Source organism: Etheostoma cragini, chromosome 3 (genome assembly GCF_013103735.1).
Source record: "Etheostoma cragini isolate CJK2018 chromosome 3, CSU_Ecrag_1.0, whole genome shotgun sequence".
Classification (NCBI taxonomy): domain Eukaryota; kingdom Metazoa; phylum Chordata; class Actinopteri; order Perciformes; family Percidae; genus Etheostoma; species Etheostoma cragini.
In genome coordinates, this window is record NC_048409.1 from 19,723,065 (window position 1) to 19,747,048 (window position 23,984).

At 40.9% G+C, this 23,984-nt stretch overlaps 1 protein-coding gene across 1 annotated transcript in view; it reads right to left on the reverse strand.

Annotated features, from left to right (window-relative positions):
- Positions 1 to 200: 200 nt before the first annotated feature.
- The window catches only part of clmpb (CXADR like membrane protein b), a 60,193-nt gene continuing 36,409 nt past the window's right edge, over positions 201 to 23,984 (reverse strand). Inside the window, exons 2-7 of the mRNA XM_034867360.1 lie at positions 14,846 to 14,997; positions 9,956 to 10,160; positions 7,444 to 7,611; positions 5,949 to 6,071; positions 5,219 to 5,360; positions 201 to 4,209 (exon numbers count right to left, since the gene is read on the reverse strand). Of these exons, the coding sequence (XP_034723251.1) occupies positions 3,876 to 4,209; positions 5,219 to 5,360; positions 5,949 to 6,071; positions 7,444 to 7,611; positions 9,956 to 10,160; positions 14,846 to 14,997 (1,124 nt within the window). The 3' untranslated portion in view covers positions 201 to 3,875. The remainder of the gene's footprint in view (positions 4,210 to 5,218; positions 5,361 to 5,948; positions 6,072 to 7,443; positions 7,612 to 9,955; positions 10,161 to 14,845; positions 14,998 to 23,984) is intronic.

The window sequence follows — 23,984 nt, forward strand, 5'->3', positions numbered from 1 at the left end:
TTTGAGCTTCTGTTTGTGCAAACCTCGTGCCTGTGTGTGTGTGTGTGTGTGTGAGCAAATTCATGCAACTGTGAATGTGAATGAGGCACACACCCTTGTTTCTGTGCGGACCTGAATGTGCCACATGTACCTGTTTGTGTGTGTGTATGTACATCTGTGACCTGCTTTGTATTAAGTGTGTGTCTGTGTATGTGTATGTGTTTGTGTATGTGTGTGTGTGTGTGTGTGTGTGTGTGTGTGTCTGTGTGTGTGTCCGCCTTTAGATGCCATCGGTACACCCAGGGCTGAGTGCATTCTATGTTAAGAAACAGCAAGAGCACGGAGACAGCATACAAGTGGCCTCCAGAGCTGACAATATTATGAATTATGGACGTGCTTTGTCTCGAGACACCACCCCCACAAAAAAACATGACTACTGCCTGTGAAGCCAAGGTTAATAGGCATAGAAGTCAGTGAAAACTAAAATAAACACAGCCAGTCTGCAGTCATATCAATTTGGATAGAGGTTACTTTGCCTGACTGGATCCTTCTCTCTCATTAAATGGATAACATGAGAATATGTGGGTGTGGCCCAAGGGCTTATACTGAGTTTACATGCACACACCCACACAGACACACACACACATTCACAAACATGCATGCATGCATGCATGCAAGCACGCACACACAGACACACACACACACACGCACACACACAGTAGCATCCCTGTTTAAATATGAACTGCTGTCTTTAGTTAAATATAAAAGGCATTTTTTTTCCAGCTTCCTTTACAGTTAAGTCGCATGTGAAATCCCGCATGTGAAGTCAAACCACATGTGCTTCTCACGCAGATGTTGGGTTTCAGAACTTTTGAGGTTGAACAACGTCATCTTGTGTGAAAGGTTTTACTTCAGTCTAAAGCTTTAGATTTTGAAGTGAAACCAAATTAAATCTAGCGGGCTACTGAAGCTACTGGGAAAAGTGCTAGAATGTAGTAACTGAACGAGTCACCAAACAATGAAAACTGGTGAACCTCACAAGAGTCAACACTTCAGTTAGGAGCTAGCTAGCTAGCAATACTAGTTTAACTACTAGTTTTAAATGACAGGATTACATCCTGGTATTCATAAGGTATTCAGAAGTCACGTCTTCATGTAGAATTATTTTTACTTAGTTTATTTCTGCCTTTGGGATTATATTTATTCACTACAATGTGCCGTTGTAGGAGGGTTCAAATATCTGTATGTGTGTTGACGCCAGTATCCCTGCGTTAACATGCCAGTTACCTTTAGGTACTACATTTTAGCATCTACCTGCTACTGGCCCAGAGAGAATAGTAATATTCAATACTAGCTATACTATTAAAGTATTTTCCTGATAAATATCTCTTCTGGGAAACAGTAGTGGACCTTATATTGTTTAGTTTGTCCTGAGAGTCATAAAAACAAATAAAATCAGCTTATTTCCAGTATAAACTTTTGTGGGGCTGTTTACAGTATAAACAGCTCCACAAAAGGTCATTTTGATATGGATGGCACGTCAGAATAAAGGTTAGGGTTCACCAAAATATTTATTATGTGTTGACTATAAATACTCCTGGCAGATACTATTCAAGATCAATGCCCAATTTCTGGTGAAGAAGAAATTTTGACCCACTGGTGGTGCCTCAGGAAATGTCATGAGGTCACAAAAAATATGAAGAATCCCCGGGGGTGGGGTGGGGGGAGATCAATAAAATCCATTCAACATCACATGAGAATCTGGCCAGTAGTATTTTTTTCTACACTTGAAATATAAAAAATGTCAAAAGGTGACATAAGACCTCGGGGTTTAACTGGTTCACACAACATGTGTGCACAAAACCACACATTTTAAATTCACTTTGGGGTTTCCCATTTGACTTTTTTGTAAGGGGTATATCTCCCCTCACATACCCTTAATTTCTAAATTAAATGACATCATGTGCGTATATTTATCTGTATGTACAATATAAAACAAGACTGATTACAGAATGTACAGTACATTGTCCCATGGCATGGGATTGCTTTCTCACCATAGATAATTAACTCTGTTTGGTGCTCCCTAGGCTGCATCTGTTATTACTAGGGCACATTTTGTGAAGTTGTATCTCTCAGTATTTGCTACTGTTGACCCTCAAAGCTGGATGTGAACAGAGACTTAACCACTGGCGTGCTGAAGATAAGAACACAGAAAGAAACCAGAAGAGAAGAGGGATTGCAAAGGCACACTAGATAGGCTACTTTCCCCCTTTTTCAGATACTTTCAATCAAACTGCACATGGCCTGTCTGAGGATACAACGAAAAGAAAATTGGCTCAGCCCGACCAATAACCAAGCAGGCCCTGGTGATTCAGCGAGACAGCAATCAAGTGCCACTCCATTGTTATGGATCCAGGGAGAGTACTGACAATGATACCATACACAGCCTGTACAATTGAAGTCTCTAGAACCATACTCTTCGCTCCCTTCATTCAGACATAGGAATTGTAAAATTGAACGTCAAAGTCAATTCTTTGTGCCTTAGCTTGAATATTGATTCCGTACCTATAGGGAGCAGAAAATAATGGGATCCACCATCTTTGTACATCACACATTCATGGTGACAGATTTTGGTTTTGGTTCAGAAATGTAGCAGGTAAACAAAAGAGTAAAAAAGCAAACAAATAATAACCCATCCTAGGGATTGGTGGCACTTCTTAAAATGGATGAATGGACATATAGCTGTCTGTCACCCGTTACAACCTGTTCAGAGAGAAGAAACACAGGAAAACAGAAAAACAATAAAATAAAAACAAGTCCAGCTGGTCTAATAGATTATTATCCCCTATATTTAAAGTATTTTACTTGCTATAGGCCTAATACATACTATTTAATTATTCAGGAAAGATATTCAGTACCAGAAAAAGGATATCTGTAGACAAGATGTAGAAGGGGGTATCGACTCCATTGATCTGATTTGACTGTCAATGCTACATCCTTGCACCTGAAGTTTCCCCTGTTGATTGGTAAAGCAGATGAGCTGTGTGTGAGCCAGCTGAGTCAGTCTCAGGAATGCTGTGGTTTCTCATGGGTTCATTATGGGAGCACGAAAAGACCGAGAGCACTGAGGCAGATGATGCACACGCCGCACACTGTGTCTTTTCACATGGATGGGCACAACAGGCCCAGCCCTTGGGAGGAAAAGGGGTTTGTGGTTCCAGAGCAGGTGCTGGAGACAGCAAGTCAGAGGTGCAGGGTGACATGAATCAGAGACTCACCCCACGCCCCCCCCCTCCTCCCAGGGTAAAAAAAAAATCAGTAGCTCTCTTCCACTCTTGCACTTTCTTCCTCCTTGTTTCCACCCTGCTTGTAATGCATCTCATATTTTTCGACAACCAAAACTCAACAGCTGTATAACTCCATTGGTATCTGTCTTGGATCTACTTCATCATCCAGCTTTCACTGTGTTCCTTTTTTTCTCTACTGCATGCCTCACCCTTTGATTTGATAAATAAATAAAAGCTCTACTACTACAGGGGGCACATTCCCCCTGGCTGCACACAATACTTTCTTGTGCCTTACAAAGCCAAAAGACAGAACTCAGAAAATAAGTTCTGCCTTCAGCCATGAGACATGAACAGTGTTGCATCTCAGGTCTTGCTTTTAGTTTTGTTGTTTAATGTAATTCAGTAGGGGGCAAACGTCTTATTTTCCCTTTTTAAGTTTGCATTCATTAAAAGTACTTTTGGACTTATAGTATGGATTCTTTTAATTACATCCTTTAAACTAGTTGCATTTCTTTGTCTATGGAAGAGTCTTAGTCTTTGGGAAGGGGGCTAGGGGCTTGGGCTGGGATGGAGTCTCACATGGTTGCATGAAGTGGTTGGCTTTCAGTCCTACACAGTCTGAAAGGCCTTGGTCTGGGCCGGGACCATGAGGGTTGGGGGTGTGGGCCCAGACATGTTCCTGGAGTTGTATTTGGGAGTGGCAGGGGGCTCGGGGGTCTTGGGCACCACTGAAGTGTAGGCTGGAGGGGACTGGGGGAAGCCTGGAGGCTGTCCATTTTCCTTGACAGCTGCTACAGCAGGTGGGCGAGGGCGGTGACCACGTAGGGCACTGTTGTGCACCATGGACTGGGTGGAGGAGGCACCGGAGCGTGAGCTGCCGGAGCGGGACGAGGAGAGGGAGTTGGGCTTCACTAGCTTGGCTTTGGGAGCCTCCGCGTCCTCCCTGTGGTTAGAAACACACACACAGCAAACAATGATGACAAATGTCCATTCATTTCATAGCAACTGTCCTTCTTAAAATAGATCAGACACACACACACACACACACACACACAAACACACAACCACACACACACACACACACACACACACACACACACACACACACACACACACACACACACACACACACACACACACACACACACACACACACATATGGGTAATGTTTTTATTTTTGGGCACACATGCAAGCAAATATAGGCAGGCAGAACGGTAGACAGCAAACATATCCAAGCAAACAGGAGCTGTTGCCGTGTCAGTATTTGACTCGCCCACTGTAGCTGTGGTTTGGAAAGGTTTCAGTTGAACAGGTGCTTATTAGTAATTGCGAAGCAGAGTCAGAAAACAATGTTGCATGAAACAACAGATCTTTACAGTTATTGTATGTATAGGCTTGGCACATTATTTGAATTATTGTGCACATCTATTAAATCCTTATTTTTTCCTAAAGATTCATATGTAGTTCTCAAACTGAGTTCAAACTGAGATCCAATGTTTGTTATAAATATATGATACTTGAAACTCAAAACTTTAACTCTGGGAAATCTATTTTAGTCTAGTTTCCCTTATGAGGGCAATGACCTGTATAAAATTAAAAAACATCTTCATTTTAAGTTAATTGTAACAATACGTATTCCATTTGTTGGCATTGGTTTTTCAGGGCCCACCTGCTAACTTTGCACATTATGTGTTTTAAGCTTGAGATCATACCCATAGGAAGTACTGATGCTGCAGAATCTCCAGGTGCACCGCCCCAGGTGGCTGAGCACTGAGGTAGGCTAAAATTGTATTGTTGCAAGGTATCTTTTTCCTGTTTCATTACACCAAACAAGCGTCTGTCCCACACATTCTCACAATTTTAACCTTGTAACATGCATTTTAACTAGCAAAATAATATAAAATTGCAAAAGAGTGAACCAATCATAGAAGAAAGAAAAGGATGCTTAAACCTGATCTCATTTGGAGTCTCCTCCTCCTCATACTTCTTTTTCTCTTTCTTCCGGAAGACAAGCCAGATGATTAATATGACAATAAGGACACCAAGGGATATTCCCACGACTGCACCTGCTACCATGCCTATATCCCTCACATCTGTGAATGGAGAAGAGAGTGATGAATGATGGGGGAAAGAGATATTTTCAGGTATTATTCATCATTCACAAATACTCATGATCCATGCTCATTTATTGGAAATACCTCAAAATATTTGTGCCACAGGGCCCAAATTCAATTTAACACCAGGACTTTCTGCTGAGCTGACTATAAGTGTCATTTTCTCTACACATGGCCCCTCTCAGGAAATTTATTAATGTGACAGTGAAACATAACTGTTGGAGTATAGGTGGTGACCCATGGCCAACAGTTTAAGTTCAGCGCAGTCCCTATAGTGTGTGTGTGTGTGTGTGTGTTTGTGTGTGTGTGTGTGTGTGTGTGTGTGTGTGTGTGCGTGTTTGTGTGTGTTTGTTTGTGTGTTTCTAGTGTTCTATTGCTTCCATCAAATTACAACCCCTCCAGTGTCTCCATCTATAAATGTGTGTGTGTGTGTGTGTGTGTGGGGGGGGGGGGGGGGGGTAAATGTATTTCCAGCTGTAGTTTGAAACAATAACCATCAATCAGTGTGGCAGTTTGGTGTGAGGTTAATTCTGCGAGGTCAACTCTCCCTTTCCTCCCAAAACTCACGTTGCATTGTGACCTCAATGGTACAGTTTTCCTCTCCCACGTCATTGCTTGCTGTGCATCTGTAGACTCCTGTGCTGTCCATGGTGAGATTCCTCAGGGTCACAAGCTCTGGGTTCTTGAGATCTGGGAAATTAAAATAATTAACAATTATTGTACAAGTGTCTGCTGTATATTGTTTCACATTCCTGCATGTTTATCCGCAATTTCAATTACTTTTGCAGGACTTTAGAGACAACTGAAATATATTTTATGGTTTGAACAAGAAAGAGGGAGAGAGAGAGAGAGAGAGAGAGAGAAAGAGAGAGAGAGAGAGAGAAAGAGAGAGAGGGAGAGAGAGAGAGAGAGAGAGAGGGAAGAAGCAGGAAGTGGAGAGACATAGGCATTGATGGAGTGTGTCTTTTAGATTGAAGCCCATCACACTGAGGAGGACTTAACGAGAGTAGCAGGAACGTGTCTGAGAGTGATATGGAGTCCCACAGCCCCATGGGATATTTAGTCATTCCTGCCAATTACAACCATGTGATATTACCTTTCACCAGACCCATAAATAATGGCTGCTGACTCTGTGTGTTATCATCCAATGAAAACTAATTATACTGAACAGGTGTTGTTTGGTGGAGGTCATTAATTTTAAGGTTTTTGTCTGGGCACGTGCCATCATGGATGCCAGTTGAACACTATAGGGGAAAGTGAGGTTGAGAGGGTAGCAGTTGACGGTTTAGAGAATACATAGTACGGAGAATTGCCCTACTACTAGCTTTTCTTCTATAAACTGTCTCTAGTACTATTCTGAGGCGGATATGCCTGGTTATCATCTAAGAGGAACGCCGGAATCCACACCATGTGATTGAAGTGTGCCTCAGGACAAATGTTTTCTTTGGTACAGAGTGGGAGCTGCCAGACCAGTTCTGTGTATTACATTTGATTTCCTCCACTTTACACCCAATTCCAAAAAACACTCAGTTTACACTGACTTCATACATGCAGGTATAAGTCACTTGAGTCAGACTGACATTCCAATGTCAAAGACGTCTTTATCAAATGACAATATCAGCCTGGATTCCCGTGTTTATATAACTCATCCCAACAGAATAGAACAAGAAATCACAGGGCTGTGCTCTGTTTGATTTCCGGGAAGAAAAAAAGAAGTAGTATGCATAATGCGGTCTGTGTCTGAAAATGTAACTACTGGCACTGGTCTATAAGACAAGAATCCATGCAGAATCAGTGGCTTAATTGCAACAATCTGAGCCCGTCTGAGTACCCTTTAGTAAAGTATTGTGACTGTTAATGATCTAGTGAATCAACGCAGAGAGCTACCAGGAGACAGGCATTGTATAGATTTAGGTGTCAATGTGAGGCGGCGTACTCAGCAAAACACCTCCTTGGATAAATGCAGTCTATAAAAATCACTAATATAAAAATGAATCTTCGTAGCGTTCCCCTGCAAAGGGTTTGAATGATGAATCAGCACATCAGTGTATATTTTCCTTACCTATCAGTGCCAAGTTTGGCAATTTGCCCAGACTCTTGCCTTTGTCCAGTACTCGCTCCCACTTGTAGTTGATGGGGTCAGAACCATCGCTGGACTTGCAGCTCAGCTTGACATCACTGCCCTCCAGGAGTTTGCCATCCATCCAGCACCTTGGCTTGGAAGGTTTGACTGTAAGAACGCGTGGGAATCAAAAACATTTAAATACAAAAGGGCAACATACAAGCAATGTTTGTTAACTTTTGCTAATAATTGAGCAAGGTTAATAGAAAACGTAAACAAAGTTAAGGCATTAGATATTGCAAGGGTCTTACATGTGCTGTGTCACTAATATGTGCAGTTTCAAATGAAGTTCATAAAATCCATCTTCCATTCATTATTGATAGTTAGGTTGATTATATTATTCTAGCTCTAAAATGAGCTGAAATATAGTTTTACAGTGTATTTTCTCTTTATATAAAAATAAGTGCTGAAGCATGAGTTATTCCATAATGTGAAGACAGTCATAAAGACATAATGTGAAACAGTCCAAAACCAATGCATCACCTCAAAATAAAACATCATGTTAGTATAAGAGCAAAAACATAAAAGGAAGATAATACGATTACAACTGGCTTGTTAAGTTGCACAAAGTTAAAATGTTAAAAACTTCATCAGACTGTGGGTATCTATAGCCACTACCGGATGTCATTTACAACTTGGTGAATCGAACATCACATCGTCATTTCTCTGAGCTGGTGACACACGCAGAGAAAAAAATAGTCCCATGGATCAATGTGACCCCAAAGCTTGCTGTGGGCGCATGTGGTAATATGTTCTCCACAGGTCAAAGGTTTTGGTCATAGTCCAGTAGCCAGAGGCACAGTAGAGCATAGCTGGTGCCTGCTCAGCCCTGTGCAGCTGCTCTTAGATACACGCTTAGAGGCACTGCCAACCTATCAAAGTAGGAAAATAGCACACAGTTTTTTCCCTCACAAGGGATGTATTTTTAGATCAGTGGCAGACTAAATTTAAACATCTCTTTTGTGTTTTTGTTATGCTGTCATATCAATTTTGTGTGTGACTTTTGTGTATTTGGCTCTTTGTCAACAAAGTTGCACTATAAGTAACTCTGTAATGCTAAAATGTAGAGAGTTGCCGGCACATAAAGCCAGATAGCTTAGCCCTCCTTTTCTCCATACTGTCCCCATCCTTGTGTGCATTTCGCAGCTTTGTCAGGGTCAGTTAGGCCTAACTGCTGCAAGAGCAATTTGAGCCTCAGACAAACATGTTCAAATACAAACACACCTACTAAAAAACATACCCACACAGCTATAAAAACACAGACACAAACGAACACATTAAGTCAAAAATATCTGCACATGCAAATCCACACACACTTAGTAACAAGAACCGTTCAGGCGTCCAGGCGAGCTTGCACATAAACACAAACACAACCACTGGAGGCGCGCATAAACCCTGGCGTGCACACAAATAAATACACTCACACGCTGTCCCATGCCAAGCCAGCTACCAGCTCGGCTGCCAAGCTATTATCTTAGCGTAGGGAGTGAGAGAAAAATGCAAATGTTCGTCTCTCTCAAAATCGAAAGTGTCACCACAAAGCTGAGGGCAATTTGTAAAAAACGACGCACTAACTCACTGAAATGTCTTTATGGAAGAGAGGAGAGTGAGCGCAAGAGGATTAACAGACTGTTCCATTAGAAAACCAATAACCGCGGGTTGGACTAATCTCCCATGATGTTTTTAATAAATCGCCTACTTTTCTGACATTGAGAACACTTTGCTCATCCCACTGGACTTTGTGTATGGCTTTTGTGGTACAGACGCTCCCCTTTTGCTATCTGTCCTTCAGAGTTGGTTAGCTATTTGAGATTTGCAGGCAAAGACACATACTACCACTGAGCTAGTTGTTAAAATAAGCCATTCGTTACCATGTGTGTATTTAGCAAATGAGGAAAACAAAGAGGAAAAGAAAGGAATCCAATCTACAACGATGACTTTGCTGTGGCTTATTAAGGCCAACACAAGCTATTCTATAGTAACTAGAGCTAAGACATGACTTCCTAAGAAGCTCAACAGTAGCTAGATTTATTACAGTTTTTCAGTGTCATTATAAACTACGAAATTTCATTACAGTTTCAAACTTAGAGCAGGGTCTGTTGTCTGTTTCTCATAGATCTCATAGAGGATAGAGGATAATCAATCATGCTCTTCCAGACCCAGTCGCATGTTTCTGGTCTCACCTCATCAACGAATCTATCCAAACGAACCCAAACAGCATGAGCAAAATCAAATCACACTGTCTGAATCAAATTGAATCATTAGGACATTCAGCAAGACGGAGGAAATGTGCCAGGCTAATGATCCAGTGATTAGGTCTGTGTGTGTTTGTGTGTCTGTGTGTGTATATGTATGTGTGTGTGTGAGAGAGAGAGTGTGTATGTAAGTACAAATGGGTTTATGTCTCTTCATAACCTGAGTGTGTGTCTATTACAATGTGTCTGACACTCACCCAGCACAATGAGGTTGACCTGGCTCCAGTGGTACTTTCCCCCAGTCTTGACTTTACAGTGGTATTCCCCGGAGTCAGTCAGCAGCAGGTCACTGATCAGCAGGGAGGCGTCTCCAGCCAGGTACTCCCCAGCAAAGGAAAGACGGCTGGCCTCGTTGGCCGTCGCCTCATTGGTGTAAACCTGGCCCCCAAAGAAGGTAATAATCTAGATGTATTGAAGGGAAGAAAATTGGAGATTTATTTGAACATTGTTTACTTTGTAACTGACTACTCTCGTGAATACAAGACTCTCTTGAGTGACAAGCTCCTAATGACTCCTTCTACATCAATGACAGCTTGATCATATCACCATTATCCCACTGCCACTTAATGTGCCTTACTCTTTCTTTTAGCATAATTTTCCAATTTCCTCTTGGACCTGGTAAACTAACATTTGGTGTTTACAATTCCAATTAACGAAACCAATCCCACAAATAATCATTTCAATTTAACACACTTACTCCAGTACCCTTGATATGTTTGACTGGTAGCTTGCCATTAACATTCAAGGTAACATAACTCTAATTACGGTGTATGTTCACTTCAAACATATTCACATCACTGGGTGAACAGTGTGGAGAAAAACAGAACATCCGCAGTCATGGGTAACATTGTTAACAATCACTTTTTAATTACCCCTTGGGAAATAATATTTTTTTTACAAATGAATGCATTTGCTGGAATGCCATTATCCTGCCAGTGTTCATTTAACTGATTATGTGAAAGTGCCGTTATCTTCTTATGCTTTTTCTATGAGGGGAGCTGTCAAATTTACCAAATAAAAATCTATTCTGGTGCTGAGATAAAAGATTAAAATACCAACAGTGGCGTTGTGGGGATTTTAGCACTCTGGCTACAATAAAAAAGATCAAGAACTTAACACGTTTCACACCCGGCAGTTGTCCAAAGTACAAATTAACCCATACTATGTGTCCAGACAAGAAATGTTACATTTACTAAATGTTTGTCCTGTTTTTATTTAGCAGGAAATCTAAAAAAAAACTCTGCTGAACAGTTAATGAAAATAATTTGATTTTGATGATGATTGCTGATGATTTTGGTCAGATCTGCATATTAGATATTACTCAAGAGTTACTCATATACACTATAGACTGCCTTAACTCTTGAGTGCATTATGCTTTTGTCAGTGTAGTGCTTGCACAATAAAAAAAATAGCTTGTGTATATATTAGCATGTTGGCTAGTTGGGCCGTGTCATGATAAAGGGGTCTCCAAATCTCTTAATAGCATTCACAATAAAGAGCTATTGAGTATTGCAGTCAGCAGCATCGCATCAGTAATTTTCAGAAAAATAATAAACAAACCAAGTAATAGTAATACAATTACAAAATGGGAAGGTACATTTACAATATGAATTGGTGTGTTTCTGTGAGGAAATAGCGGGACTGTTAATGTATGTATGTTTATGTAGACTACATGTGCGCGCGCGCACACACACACACACACACACCCACACACACACACACACACACACACACACACACACACACACACACACACACACACACACACACACACACACACACACACACACACACACACACACACACACACACACACACACATTTAACATCTGTACTGGAAAGCCTTCATCTTCTTTCTTGTTCTGTTTTAGTCTTTGTATGGATTATTTCTATATACTGTCCTTGTTTCTCTTTCTTTGCCTCTTTCTCTCTCCATCCACAAACACAAACAAACACAGCTGTCAGAGTGGCCTATTACTCAGGGCAAGTGAGAGCCTGCAGATGGGGACTGCTAAATGCCGGTGCCACAGTGCATCAGTGCCTAAGAAACAGGGGCACCTGCTGTGATCACAGGTGACGACTGGCCATTTACAAACACACATGCATAACCTACAGACAGAAGGCAGCTTTGAAATAAACACGTAGCGTAGAAACACACAATGAAGGCAAACAGATATGCATTACTGTGCCACAGCTACAGGCTCAGAGCGACACAGCCCTGGCACCTACACTAAGTGGGACATACTATTTTAAAAAGCATCTGCCTATGGGTACACTTCTGCTGCCTTTATGGATTCTGGATAGGTATTACTCAAATACACATTAACTACATTACAAGTGTATGTGTATTTGTGCTTCTGGTTATGTCTGGGTATACTCTGCTTACGGTATATGACACCGATAGAGAGAAATAGTGAAAGTGCCATTTAGTGTAAGAAGTTTAAGAGGAATTTAGTCAGTTGGCCTATAGCTGTTAGCATAGTTTGCAATTAAAATTAGTTGGTGGTCTATTTAGTAAAAATTAAAAATACAGTCTGCAGATGTGGAATGTCTCTACCTTTCCGAGCTTTTTGAATGGATAAAGAGTCTTTAGATGAAACACTTTGCTCAGTTATTTTTAAATAGTAAAACTGTTTTGTTGACTTGGAAGGTTATTTTCAGATGTACACACATTAGAATGCCTCAGCTGCTGGTGTATCTCCCAAGAAAGATGACAATTTGTAGAAAGTTAAGAATTTCATCTTTAAGAAGCTTACTTTCATAGTTTCACATTTTTCTGGAAAATTAAAATCATTCCAGGTCTGTTCCACCGCTGTCGCTACAGTATTTTGAATGACTATACTTACATTGACAGGTCAGCACAGTGAAAACCAGAAGGGCCAGTTTTTTACTTGTGGATTAACTCTTGTGAGATGTGTCGAGCTCCTCTGCGTCCTCAACACATGTATCCTGTACATTTGCTAGCAGAGGCTAAATGTTGACAAGATGCTCTTTCCCTCTGAACACGGCCCTCTAGCTGAACAAAAGAATGATTTATTCATTCAGCTGCAGACGCAGTCTCTTTCCTAATCAAATTTTCAGACGTTTGATTTTAATTAATGGCGCCTTCAATGTTATCTTCCTGTTAAATATTCATCGCAACGTGGCAGCACCCTCCGAATCATCAAAGCGTAAGACACTTGTTTTCCCCTTTCTTTCATTCCTAGCCTCTCTGTTTCCCCCGCCACACACTCCTTTATCACTCTCTGTGCAAACCAAAACATCAGTGCATGAACAAACCACTTCCAAAGAGAAAGGAAATTTCTTTCTTCCGACAGAAAGCCAGTGAGATTTTCCGCTCTGTTTGTCATCAGATACTATGTTCAATTTGGGTGAAGAAAGGCAATGATTCAAAACCAGTGGCACGATACCAAAAACTTCTTAAGAGGCTGTAGACACAAAACCAAGTTAAGGAAATTTAGTTCAGCCAAGTGATGCTATTCTTAAAACTGAATAGTTATGCTGACAACTAGAATCAGCTGCCATCTACTGATTTCATGTTTTGTGTAGTTTCTAAATTTCAGGACACACATCAAAGAAAACCCAAATAAATATCACTGTAAGTGGAGCATTTTCAGAGCAGAGCAGAAAATAATATAACATAGGTCATGTACTTGTAATGAAAGAATTTTTTAAACCGACTCAAGTAAACAATTTAAAAGACAGGAGATGATAACAAATGCTAAACAATGCTAAGTTGTAATTTAATCTCATGCATGATGTGAAGCCTTGACAACCATTGGGTAAAAACATATATAATAATGCGCAGGAGCACTTTAGAGTGACAGATATGCAGCATAGACTGTCTTTATTTTATGAGCTGACATTTTTGGAAAAACCTTAGAGCTTAAGGGAGTGTATGTGCCGTTTCACTTCAGTTGTGTATTGTTGAATAAATCTCTAGACAACCTGGAGTCTCTGCTGAGTGTCTGTTCTTTTTATCTGCTTTTATACGTTTGACTGTTTTAACTGCTCTTCAATGTTTAATTTCTTATACTGCAATGTAGCTTTTATTTTCATATTTTATTTCAACAGTTTTTAACTGCTCTTTAATGTTTAATTTCTTGTACTGCACTCTAACTTTTATTATTTTAATCTTTTACTGTAAAGCACTTTGAATTGCCCTGTAGCTGAAATGTGCTATACAAATAAAGCTGCCTTGCCTTGCCTTATAAGAAAAATACTGCAGTAATGCTGCTCCCTCTGTTAGTTAACTTAAGCTAGATTTAGCGATTTCTAGCTAGCTACCAGTTCTTCAGGTAAGTGTTAGTTATGTTACAGAGCTAGCAGCTACATGACTACAAAGTGACATAATTTAGACGGTTTCTGTTTTAGAAGTATTAGAAGTGTTAGAAATTAGAAAAACACCAATTGAAAATCATGTTCAAGTTGTTTTCAGGTTTGTAGCTTTCATGCTGTAGAAAAAAAGGTTATAAATACAAAATGAGTTAGGGAACATTCTGGACATCATTGTTCCTTTGTGAAAAGCACTAAAAGTCAAAGTGCCACAGTAACTTTGGGCACTGACTTAATGTTCAACTATTATGGCTCCTGTTGGAAATCAATCAGCATGACTCAAATGGATGAAAGATAGAAGATAGATAAAAAGTGGATGTGTAAAAGAGATAGAGAGGGAACGCAGAAAGAGGGAAAGATGTACAGGATGTCAGGTAATTAAAAAAATAAAGCAGTAGTTGACAGAGGTCTGCGTTCTATTGTTTTAGCACAAATGGTCCCATTGCCATTTTGAAAGTTCTAAAGGAAAGAAGAAACCTAGAAACCCTAGGCTTCAAAGCCATCAAAAATGTGTTTCTGTTCTGCCTGTAGCATGAAAAACGCTTTTACAGTACTTTTACTTCTGAAGACTGTTGGCAATTACCAGTTAAAGAAGTATAAGATGTTGCTTAAGCTTTACCCTGCAGTAGCTTGCAATGAGACAAAGATACAATAAAATCATGATACAGGGAAATTATAACATCCAAAGGACTGATTTCAATTATTGTGTTAATAACACACAAAAGCACATAGAAAAGAGCATCTTATCTCACCACTTTTTGTCTGGAGTTTGGTTTCTGCAGTAGCCACTCTATGTCAAGAGAGTTGGACGACGGGAACTGGTGGTGGCATGGTAAGGTGGCATTGTCCCCGACAACCTTCTTCATCTCCGTCTGGGCACCCACTGACAACAGGCTGAATAGAACTGAGGAAGAGGAGGAGGTAGAGGATAGGGGGAGATGTCAGCTGGTGACACTTGCTAAATCCTAACTTGAGACAAGAGGCAGATGCTGCAGATACAACGCAAAACCACGCCGTTAGAGGAAATTGATACAGAAGCCGCAACAAGACAAGAATATGACCCAGAATGCCAATCACTCTCTGACTGATGCTGAGATACGTCATCCCCGGACACTAAAAAGGGAGAATTCTTCTTCTTTTTTTATTATTATTATTATTTTTTTTACAGGAAAGAGAGTTTGCCATAGGAGCTCAGAGAGGAGTATAAAGATGATCTTTTTTGTTAACCCTTTTTGACAAGGGCAATCAAAGAGCACATTCTCACAGCCAGAGCTGTGGGGAATTGTGGTGTGTGAAGGAAAGCTTTTAACTACTGAGGAGCTACGCTGCCTGCACATGGACAGGTCTGGTGTAAAACTGAAGACATACATATTGAGTGTTGACGTACTAAAATTTACCAAACTAGTCTTAGTCACATTCCTATTATTACATGTGACAAAGTAGACTAACAGATTTGACAGAATCAAATGGAACATGCAATCATAGTAACACATATTCCAAAATATCCCACAACCCCCTCAGGGAAGAACTTGCAGTAGAAAGTAGCAATAACGATGATTGTGTGCACAAGACAGTGATTTTGGGCTCCGGCCAGACTGTCAGTGGCTGTGTCTCCATGGGGGAGCAGCGAGGCTAATTTATTGGAGGATGCTGGACAGCCTTGGGGCTTGAGTGGAATTAGCCAGAGGCGTCAAAGGGGATTGCTGGAAGCTAAGTGTGTCTGTGTGTGTGTGTGTGTGTGTGTGTGTGTGTTTTTGTGTCCAGAAACTGTGGAGAAATTCAACTCCCTCCACCTGGTAGTAAGACTGTACGATACTGCAGAGCACCATTGAGCTTACACACACAAATGTGACAGATATTTTTGTCTCTACAACATTTAACTTAACTACCTGCCTTCAATTGAAATACCCAACGAGCCAATAGCTTCTGGGGATTAAGAGCACTTAAAATAAAGTTATCTAGCGAGCAGTCTCTCATTTGGAATCATGTAGGAATGTACAAGTTGTGAAAATATTCTTACATCAACTTTTTATTATGCTGCTTAATAGCTCAGAGGTTCAATATTTCCTCCTGTTTGCACAGAATAAATAAACAATGTGGTGCGGGACACGCATTTAGAGAAAAAACTATGTACATTCATAGGTGTTGTGTCTGCGGTGGAGTAATTCAACCCAGAGCCCTTTGAAAGAATTCCTTTGTTCTCAACAGACACAATTGCATGCAGTCAAATGTTCCACAGGAGGCCAAATGCATGAGCACTCACTGGGCGCCTGTCCACAAGTTTACTGGTCCACCCTTACAGGAGCCAACACCCTTTCCCATAAGTGATCTCTGGGCCAATGAAAATGTCAGCCGTGTGCTGTGAAACCAATGAGTCAGTGCTGACGCAGGACACAGAGGAGTAGCCTCACACAAACCACTTATTCAAAAGGAGCTTCAGTCGGATATGCAGTTCTCCACGTTTTGTTTAAGCTCCGTCTCTACATTTTGAGTCTTCAACTATATGCCTGAGCTCCAGGCTACTCACTGTCACTCAAGTTTAAGGTTTACAATTGGTATTCACCAGTTCGACAGAAAGAGGACACCTCCCGGTTGAATGTTTGCGTGAGCATTTGGCAGCCTAGGAGTGACAGGACACCTTTCTGAGGTCCTTCTGCTCTTTTGGACCTCCTGCTCAGTTCAAGTCATTAATCAGCAGAAAAATAAGGGCCACCCCTCCTCCACAACCCTGAAGGTATCCCCATTTATGACTTTTTAATGCAGCATTTGCATGGTCATTCATCTTGTGGGCTCCCCACCAATTTTATTTTGGACGTCAGAAGAAAGAGAGAGAGAGCAAGAGAGCTTTGCAGTGAAAGGAATATTCAAGAGGGAGATAGGTCAGACCGTGTGTGTGTGTGTATGTGTGTGTTTGTGTGTGTTTGTGTGGGCGTGCAATTGGTTGGACCTAATGGGGCACATTAATACTTGATGGTGGTATAGGGGTCTGCGGTGAGTCCTTTGCCCACTGTCTCTCCCCTCAGCTCCTCAGGGTAACCTCTGCTAAACCCATCAGCAGCCCCGGGCTGAACCCAGCACTGTGTAGCAGGCCTGATAAGAGCTCCCTGCTTCTTTTCTCACCTCCCATATCCTACTTAGCTGCCCACCGCTTCAACTGTAGGTTTACCTAAAAGATAGATAGGGCCAGGGTGACTGCTGAAAGCGGGCCATTGCAATCTTTTTCCACACAGAATACTAGACTTTCCACGCGCCGACTTAAAATTGACCTCCAATCAATGATGGGGTCTGGTGTCAGAAAAGTGCTTCGTTGCCCAACAATGAGGATTTAAGTGTCATTATAGAAAATAGCAAAATGGGCTGTATCTGTGACAAAAAGAAAATTATAGGTTAGGTCTTTCAAAAAAGAGTTGGCAGACAATCAAAATGGGTATTTGTTGGTATACAGTGGCTCCTCCCCACTTTCCTCCTGATTTATGGTCTTGCAGAGGGTTTTTTGTGCTGTGGAATGGATGACACAGTGTTCCCAAAATAAGCTTGCTTTGATGTGCGTTTGCATTTGGATTGGCCTCATTTACCGTGTGCACAGCTGGAATGGTTGGACTGCAAGACCTCATCATTTGTGTCAACATCAACTATGTGACACAACAGAATTCATTATTGTGGCAGCTATGCACACAATGTATGAAAAAGTGTTTGGTCAGTCAAGTTTGGGTTTATGACCTTGGATTTGAATTTGCCGTAAGGTGACCTAGACAGAAAAAAACTGAAATTACATTTCTGGTTACAGTGCTGTGCATGCATTTGCATGTCTTTATGAGATTTTATAAGGACATGGGAAAGGCCATTCAAATAAACATGGTCATCTTGAGGCAGAGATAAATGTAGAGACAACTTGTGATAGGATAGCTGGAACCATATCCCAGGCCATGTCCTTCATCCCTCCTTCTCTATCATTGTGTCTGCTTTTCTCAGCTCTGTTTGGCTAAGCTTCATGCTTTCACTTGTGGTGAGGTTCAATCTTTAACCACAAAAAAGAAAGAAACAAAGCATATCATAATTAACAAAAGAAATCTGAAGTTAACACCAGAGGTAAGAGAGAGTATGAGAGGGAGAGAGAGAGAGAGAGAGAGAGAGAGATAGAGAGAGAGAGAGACAGAGAGAGAGGGAGAGAGAGACAGAGTGAGAGCAAAGACAGACACATTTGACAAAGAGAGATTAAGAGGCTATGATGAAATATGGAGGAAGCCATTTCCATGAAAAGGCCCTAGGGGGAGTTGTGCTCCAGTAAATCCGCCTTACAGAGTTCTCCAATCTTGTTATAGTGTGGCCAGTGAGACCGACAGACAGACAAACAAGGCAGGCATGGATCTTTCACACTGCCCAAAGTCAAGCCCCATATCCCCTCAGTCAGCACATTGGCCTGGCTGGGGCCTTGCTCTGTCCAAAGCTTGTGACCTCTGGTACTGAAACACAGCAGATCAGAAATGGGGAGGGGGACAGAGGGAGATTGAGGGGTGAGAGGAATGAAAGGACGGAGAAAAATTGGTTGGGGGAGGTTTGGAGGGATGGTGCAATGCCTTATTTTGAGCCCTTACTGTAAGTCACTGCTGTGGAGGATGGATTATACCATCACAAAGATGGTTTTAGACACAGGTTAGCAGATGCACAATATGAGAAAAAGACTGGAGGTATTACGGTTTAATTTTGGCTGACATTTTCCTATTGTGTGCACTAACAATGTTTTTCGTGTTCCGGTACAGAATTCATTTGCACCCATCTACATTTCCTGTCCATGCGTGACTGCTGATGTATATTATGTATGCTATATGTGAACACATGCTGCCTAGCTACATAAAAGAGATGCGATGGACTATCTTTTGCCGACAGACCACAAACCTTTGCATTTATCATTCTCATCAGTCAACCGGCTTGCAGACTCAAGTCACTTTTGGATAACGTGTACACTCTCACTGCAGCAGGCAAAAATACAAATCATCTCCCAACCCTGTAAATCTGTAAAACCGTATCTTCTGTCAATGACAGGCTAATCATTATTGCAGAAAAAGGAGATACGTTTGGGTTATGACCTCCAAATATATTCTCAAAAAAAAAAAAAAAAATAGGACTTTATGTATGTAACTAGCTAAATCTGACATGGCATTTATAAATACAATACCTCCATTGTTATTGCTGACATAAAGCTACTTTTTAGCTGAGTTGGAGACATACTAAGAGGAGCATCGGGCTGATGAGACAACAATGAAATACTCACGGCTCAGCGTGTTATTTAAAAGGCTGCGTCTGCCTCCACCAATAGTACAGCAATCTAGTGTGACCTGAATTGGCTATTCAAATGCCAAACATATACGCTATAAATACCGCCAATGTGGCACAAAGATTCACAGATAGTAGGTTACTTCTTGCCCTTTCGTCTTTCTTGATATCTTTGATGATTTTGAGACACAGATAAAATCTTTAGATGTCTTAGCAGACAAGAAGCCGCCTCCAGTTGTTAGCGCAAACTGAGTGCTTACAAAAACAACCCCCATGCACACTCTGTGAGAGAGTCCTTTATTCATACAGCCATCGCTCCTTTTTTAATTACAGCTTCTTAAGGGGTAAGTCTCTTTAAATGTACCAAGTCATCATGCCCTATTAAAACACATGTTTTGCATGTGGCCCTTTACACTAGTCTCCGTGTACTTTCAAGGCCAAACTCATGAATATATTGCTCCTGTTAAAATCAAAGAGGCTGTTTTTCCCTTGACTGGAGGCTGACTCTTTGAAGGGATCCAATCCCATAATCCTCCTACCCTCACACCCAGCGACTGACACTCCCTTCCGCTGACATGAAGCTTTGGTCGGTAACACTTTACAATAAGGTATATGGAGTCATTAACAAGGAACAAGGAACAAATTAAAGCTAACTGCCATTTACCAGTAGCTTACAAGTAGTTCCGGAATAAAGAGATGGGAAGTAACGAAGTACAAATACTTTGTTACTGTACTCAAGTAGATTTTTCAGATATTTTTTCTTTACTTTACTATTTATTTTTTTGGCGACTTTTTACTTTTACTAAATGTAGCCAATGGCATAAAGACCCTTTTTCCATGTCCACTGTAGTTTCTCAGCGTGCTGTCTAGTAACATCTGTCTGGTCCAGGTAGCTTTGTTGTTCGCAAGGCTACTTTTACTTTTATACTTTAAGTACATTTCCAAGCCTGTAGATTGCTACTTTGACTTGAGTAAAGAAGATAAATCAGTATTTCTATTTTAATCAGAGTTTTTTTTAACACAATTATCTGTACTTCTGCTTGTGTGCGGGAAGTGAGTACTTTTGCCATCTCTGCCGGAATAACTCCTTCCCCTTTCCCTATTGCTTCAATATTACTGTTTTTGTGCAATGTTTTTGTGTCACATGAGAATTGTTACAAGAAATGTGTCACTGCTTCCCAACTATCTTACCACAACTTTCCGTGTTTTTGTTTTTGGAAAGTAGCACATCTAACTGACAAACTGCTAGCACCATTCACCATATAGACACTGTAACATTAATCGACGAATGACACCACCCAGTGTCAGCTGAAAAAAGAATATGCAGTATATATATATATATATATATATATATATATATATATATATATATATATATGTATATACTGTTTATTCTTTTTGGAGCTTATCTGGAGCTTGAAAACATCTAAAAGTGAGGGCCATCCTGTTCATCTTTGAAGAGAGGTTTCTAAGAAGTCTGGATGTAGCAGTAATGGATGGGCTTTAGGAAGAAAAGAAGGAATGAAATTATTGCCACCATAATCACTTGAATCTGCACGGGGAAGGCCGATGGGAAAGAGAGGGAGGACCATTGGCAATAGGGAAAAGGGAGATGAAATACCACTTAGGTCTGAATAATGTAGCGCCCTGTGGTAAATTGCTGCCACGCCGAGTGATAGGGGACGCCATCCCACTGACAGATCCTCAAAATAGATCCAAAATTAGTTTCACGACAAGCACTTTTAATTCCTCCAAAGTATTCTGCATTTTCTCTCAGTAAAATAAGGAAGTAGGGAGGAGATGGGAAAAAAGCTAATTACACTATTCCCCAAGGGAGGGAGAGTCACTGAAACCTGCTTACAGTGCTATACACATCTCATCAACGCTGCATCTGGTGCCTTCACCCACACTCACGGGTGTAGCAGTCCAAGATGCTACGGCTACTCCATAAATCTTCTGGTTTAAGTCTAAAACAGTCAAAAGAGCACAGAGCTTCTCATAAAGGGCTACACTTTGGTCCAAATCTTTTCTTTTCACGCAACACTTTCACTAACCTGCACGACAAACGCTGCTTGCGCTTACCACCACATACAAGTTAACTTTGCTGGGCTTGGGTTGGTATCTTTACAAAAACTCCAAAGATTAACACACACACACACACACACACACACACACACATATCCAAATAAAACAAAGAGGCACTACACATTATTTTGAGCAGTCTATGTTTTGATTCTTTCCACCTTATGTGGATAAAAAAGAAAGAAAAAGAAGAAAAAAAATCAAACACAGCTAGTCACGTGACCAAGTGGAAAGAGAGAAGAGCAGGATCCTTAGAACTTCTGTCTCTCTCACAAAAAAGCAGTGATTGTCATTGGCTGAAAGTTTTTTTTTTACCTTAAAAGCCAATTCATCATTTTGTAAAGGCTTGTCCCCATTTAAAATGGTAATTAAAGCAATGCATCTTAGAGACTTTTGCCTGATTTGCAGAATAATCTGAAGAAGCTTGTGTTGTGTTAAACCAAACAGGGTTAAATTCAGCTTCAGAAAACACCATTCAAAACATTTTTCTCCATTTAATGTGTTCAGACTGAACAAGGTCCAAATGTCAAATGGTCTGTTTTGCACCAGATAACACGCTTCAGTTAAATGGGGCTTGGACAGTGACCTCTCTATTTTGCTACAGCAACGTATCCTCCCAACATCTGGAAAAGCCTAAGCAGACCAACATGTGTGCACACTCACTTTGTTCTGCATGAGTGTCTCCAAATCTAAGACTATAGACAAACATACAGCAAAGCGAGGTGAAAGTTAACGTCTAGAAACTTATCACCAAGGTTACTGAAGCTGTGTGTGTGTTTGTGTAAAGGGCACATTCTTCCTGCAGCACGTGCAAACAGCCTTATTTAAACCTTCTGTCCACCACTGAGTAAATGCATTTTAATAGAGGACAGAGGAGGGTGCCTCCTTCCTTTTGACATATTAAGACATGCACAAAGAGAGCTTTATTCACATGCTAGGGAAAATGAATCAACAGAAAGCTGAGATTAATTTTCACTAGCATGTGTTGAAGACTGAAGAGAAAACAATTGCTTGGTTGAAAGTGGTGAGTCAGCGATTTGGGCTGTTAAAAGAAAACAACTCTAAATCTGGTTGGAGAAATTATATTTGCTTACGAAGATATCAAATTTGGTTTTCCTCACAAAGAAAACTTTCTTTCCATTCCTGCACAGAACAATGTTTTCCTATTCCTACTGATTCAACAGGTTTTTGGCCCAGGGCTGAGTTTATTTCTTGGTCTGTGTAGCTTCACTGTATTTTTGTTGGCAGTGCTTTGTGTATAAGAGCGGAAAATATTTATCACAGAGATCTCCAATACATGTACTGACTACACAGTGAAAGGCTGTTCTTTGCTGAGTTCAATTTTTGTTTGACCCTGAATGCTTGACAGATGGTGCAGAGAGAAACAAGATGAGTGGTATTCATTAAGACACAGTAAAAGACAGGTTTGCCTGCTGCTGATCAACTTAAAGCTCTCCTGTTGGGCACTGGTACGGTATGTTATCATATCTAAGCACTGCTGCAGTTTAGACAGATGGACTAGCTTTGATATAAACATCCATAATGCCCACAGTTTACATATAAACAACCTTCTCCTCCTGCCTCTTTGCCCGGCACGTCATGCAACACATAGTTGGCACAGTTCTGTTCCCGGGGACAAAAAATGCTCCTCAATTTCCCATGTTATTTATGTGGACTAATCTCAATTTCGGGTTGGCAAGCGCGTGAACGAACTCCTCTCACATTGTTTGAGTGGCTGGACATGGGCACTGACCTCAGCGGATCAATACTTAATAAGCTTTTGTGCTACCACGTACATTTTGCTGCAATCTGCAATTTTTTTTATGTCCATTAGGTTGAAAATAGAGCTGACTTGGTGTATGACCACAGGAAGTGGAATGTACTGCGGTTGCACAATAGTGCAAGACCGATGAAAACTTAAATACTATCTACCTCATGCACTATAAAGTACTAAACCCCTGATTTTTATTAAAGGCAATTCAATACCCCCAATGGTGTTTCAAAGAAGCCTTTAACAACATGTGGCAAAACAATAAAAGCCACGGTGGAAGATATGGTGAAGTTTGGTAGCACGTGACGAACAAGTGGAATGGGAGGAAAACAAACCCAGAGCTGGTGCTATATTTAGAGCAGCACTAAAGCTCAGCTTTAGAAGCATTGTAAGATAGCCCCAATCTGGATATGTAAGCAAAACATTTTGGGAGCTCATAGGAGAGTGTGGGGATTCTGGACACTCCTCGTATTCTTCTCCTACTCTTCCTCGCCTCTCTGCACACACAGATTAAATTACATTATTTAGGTCACTGCGATTATTTGTCACTGTCTAAAGTTCACCTGGGGTTAGACAACGAAGCCTCTCTCAGCAAAGACGCTAATTTACTTCGCTGGGTCCACGGGAAAATAGAAACTGAACACAACAGAACAGCTCCCATGTTGTACATTTCACAGGCTAATTGAAAACAGACGGGCTGCTAACTCCCTCTCTCCATCCGCCCAGCTCTAGCGTGCTGCATAACTGACATATTAGTGCTGTCG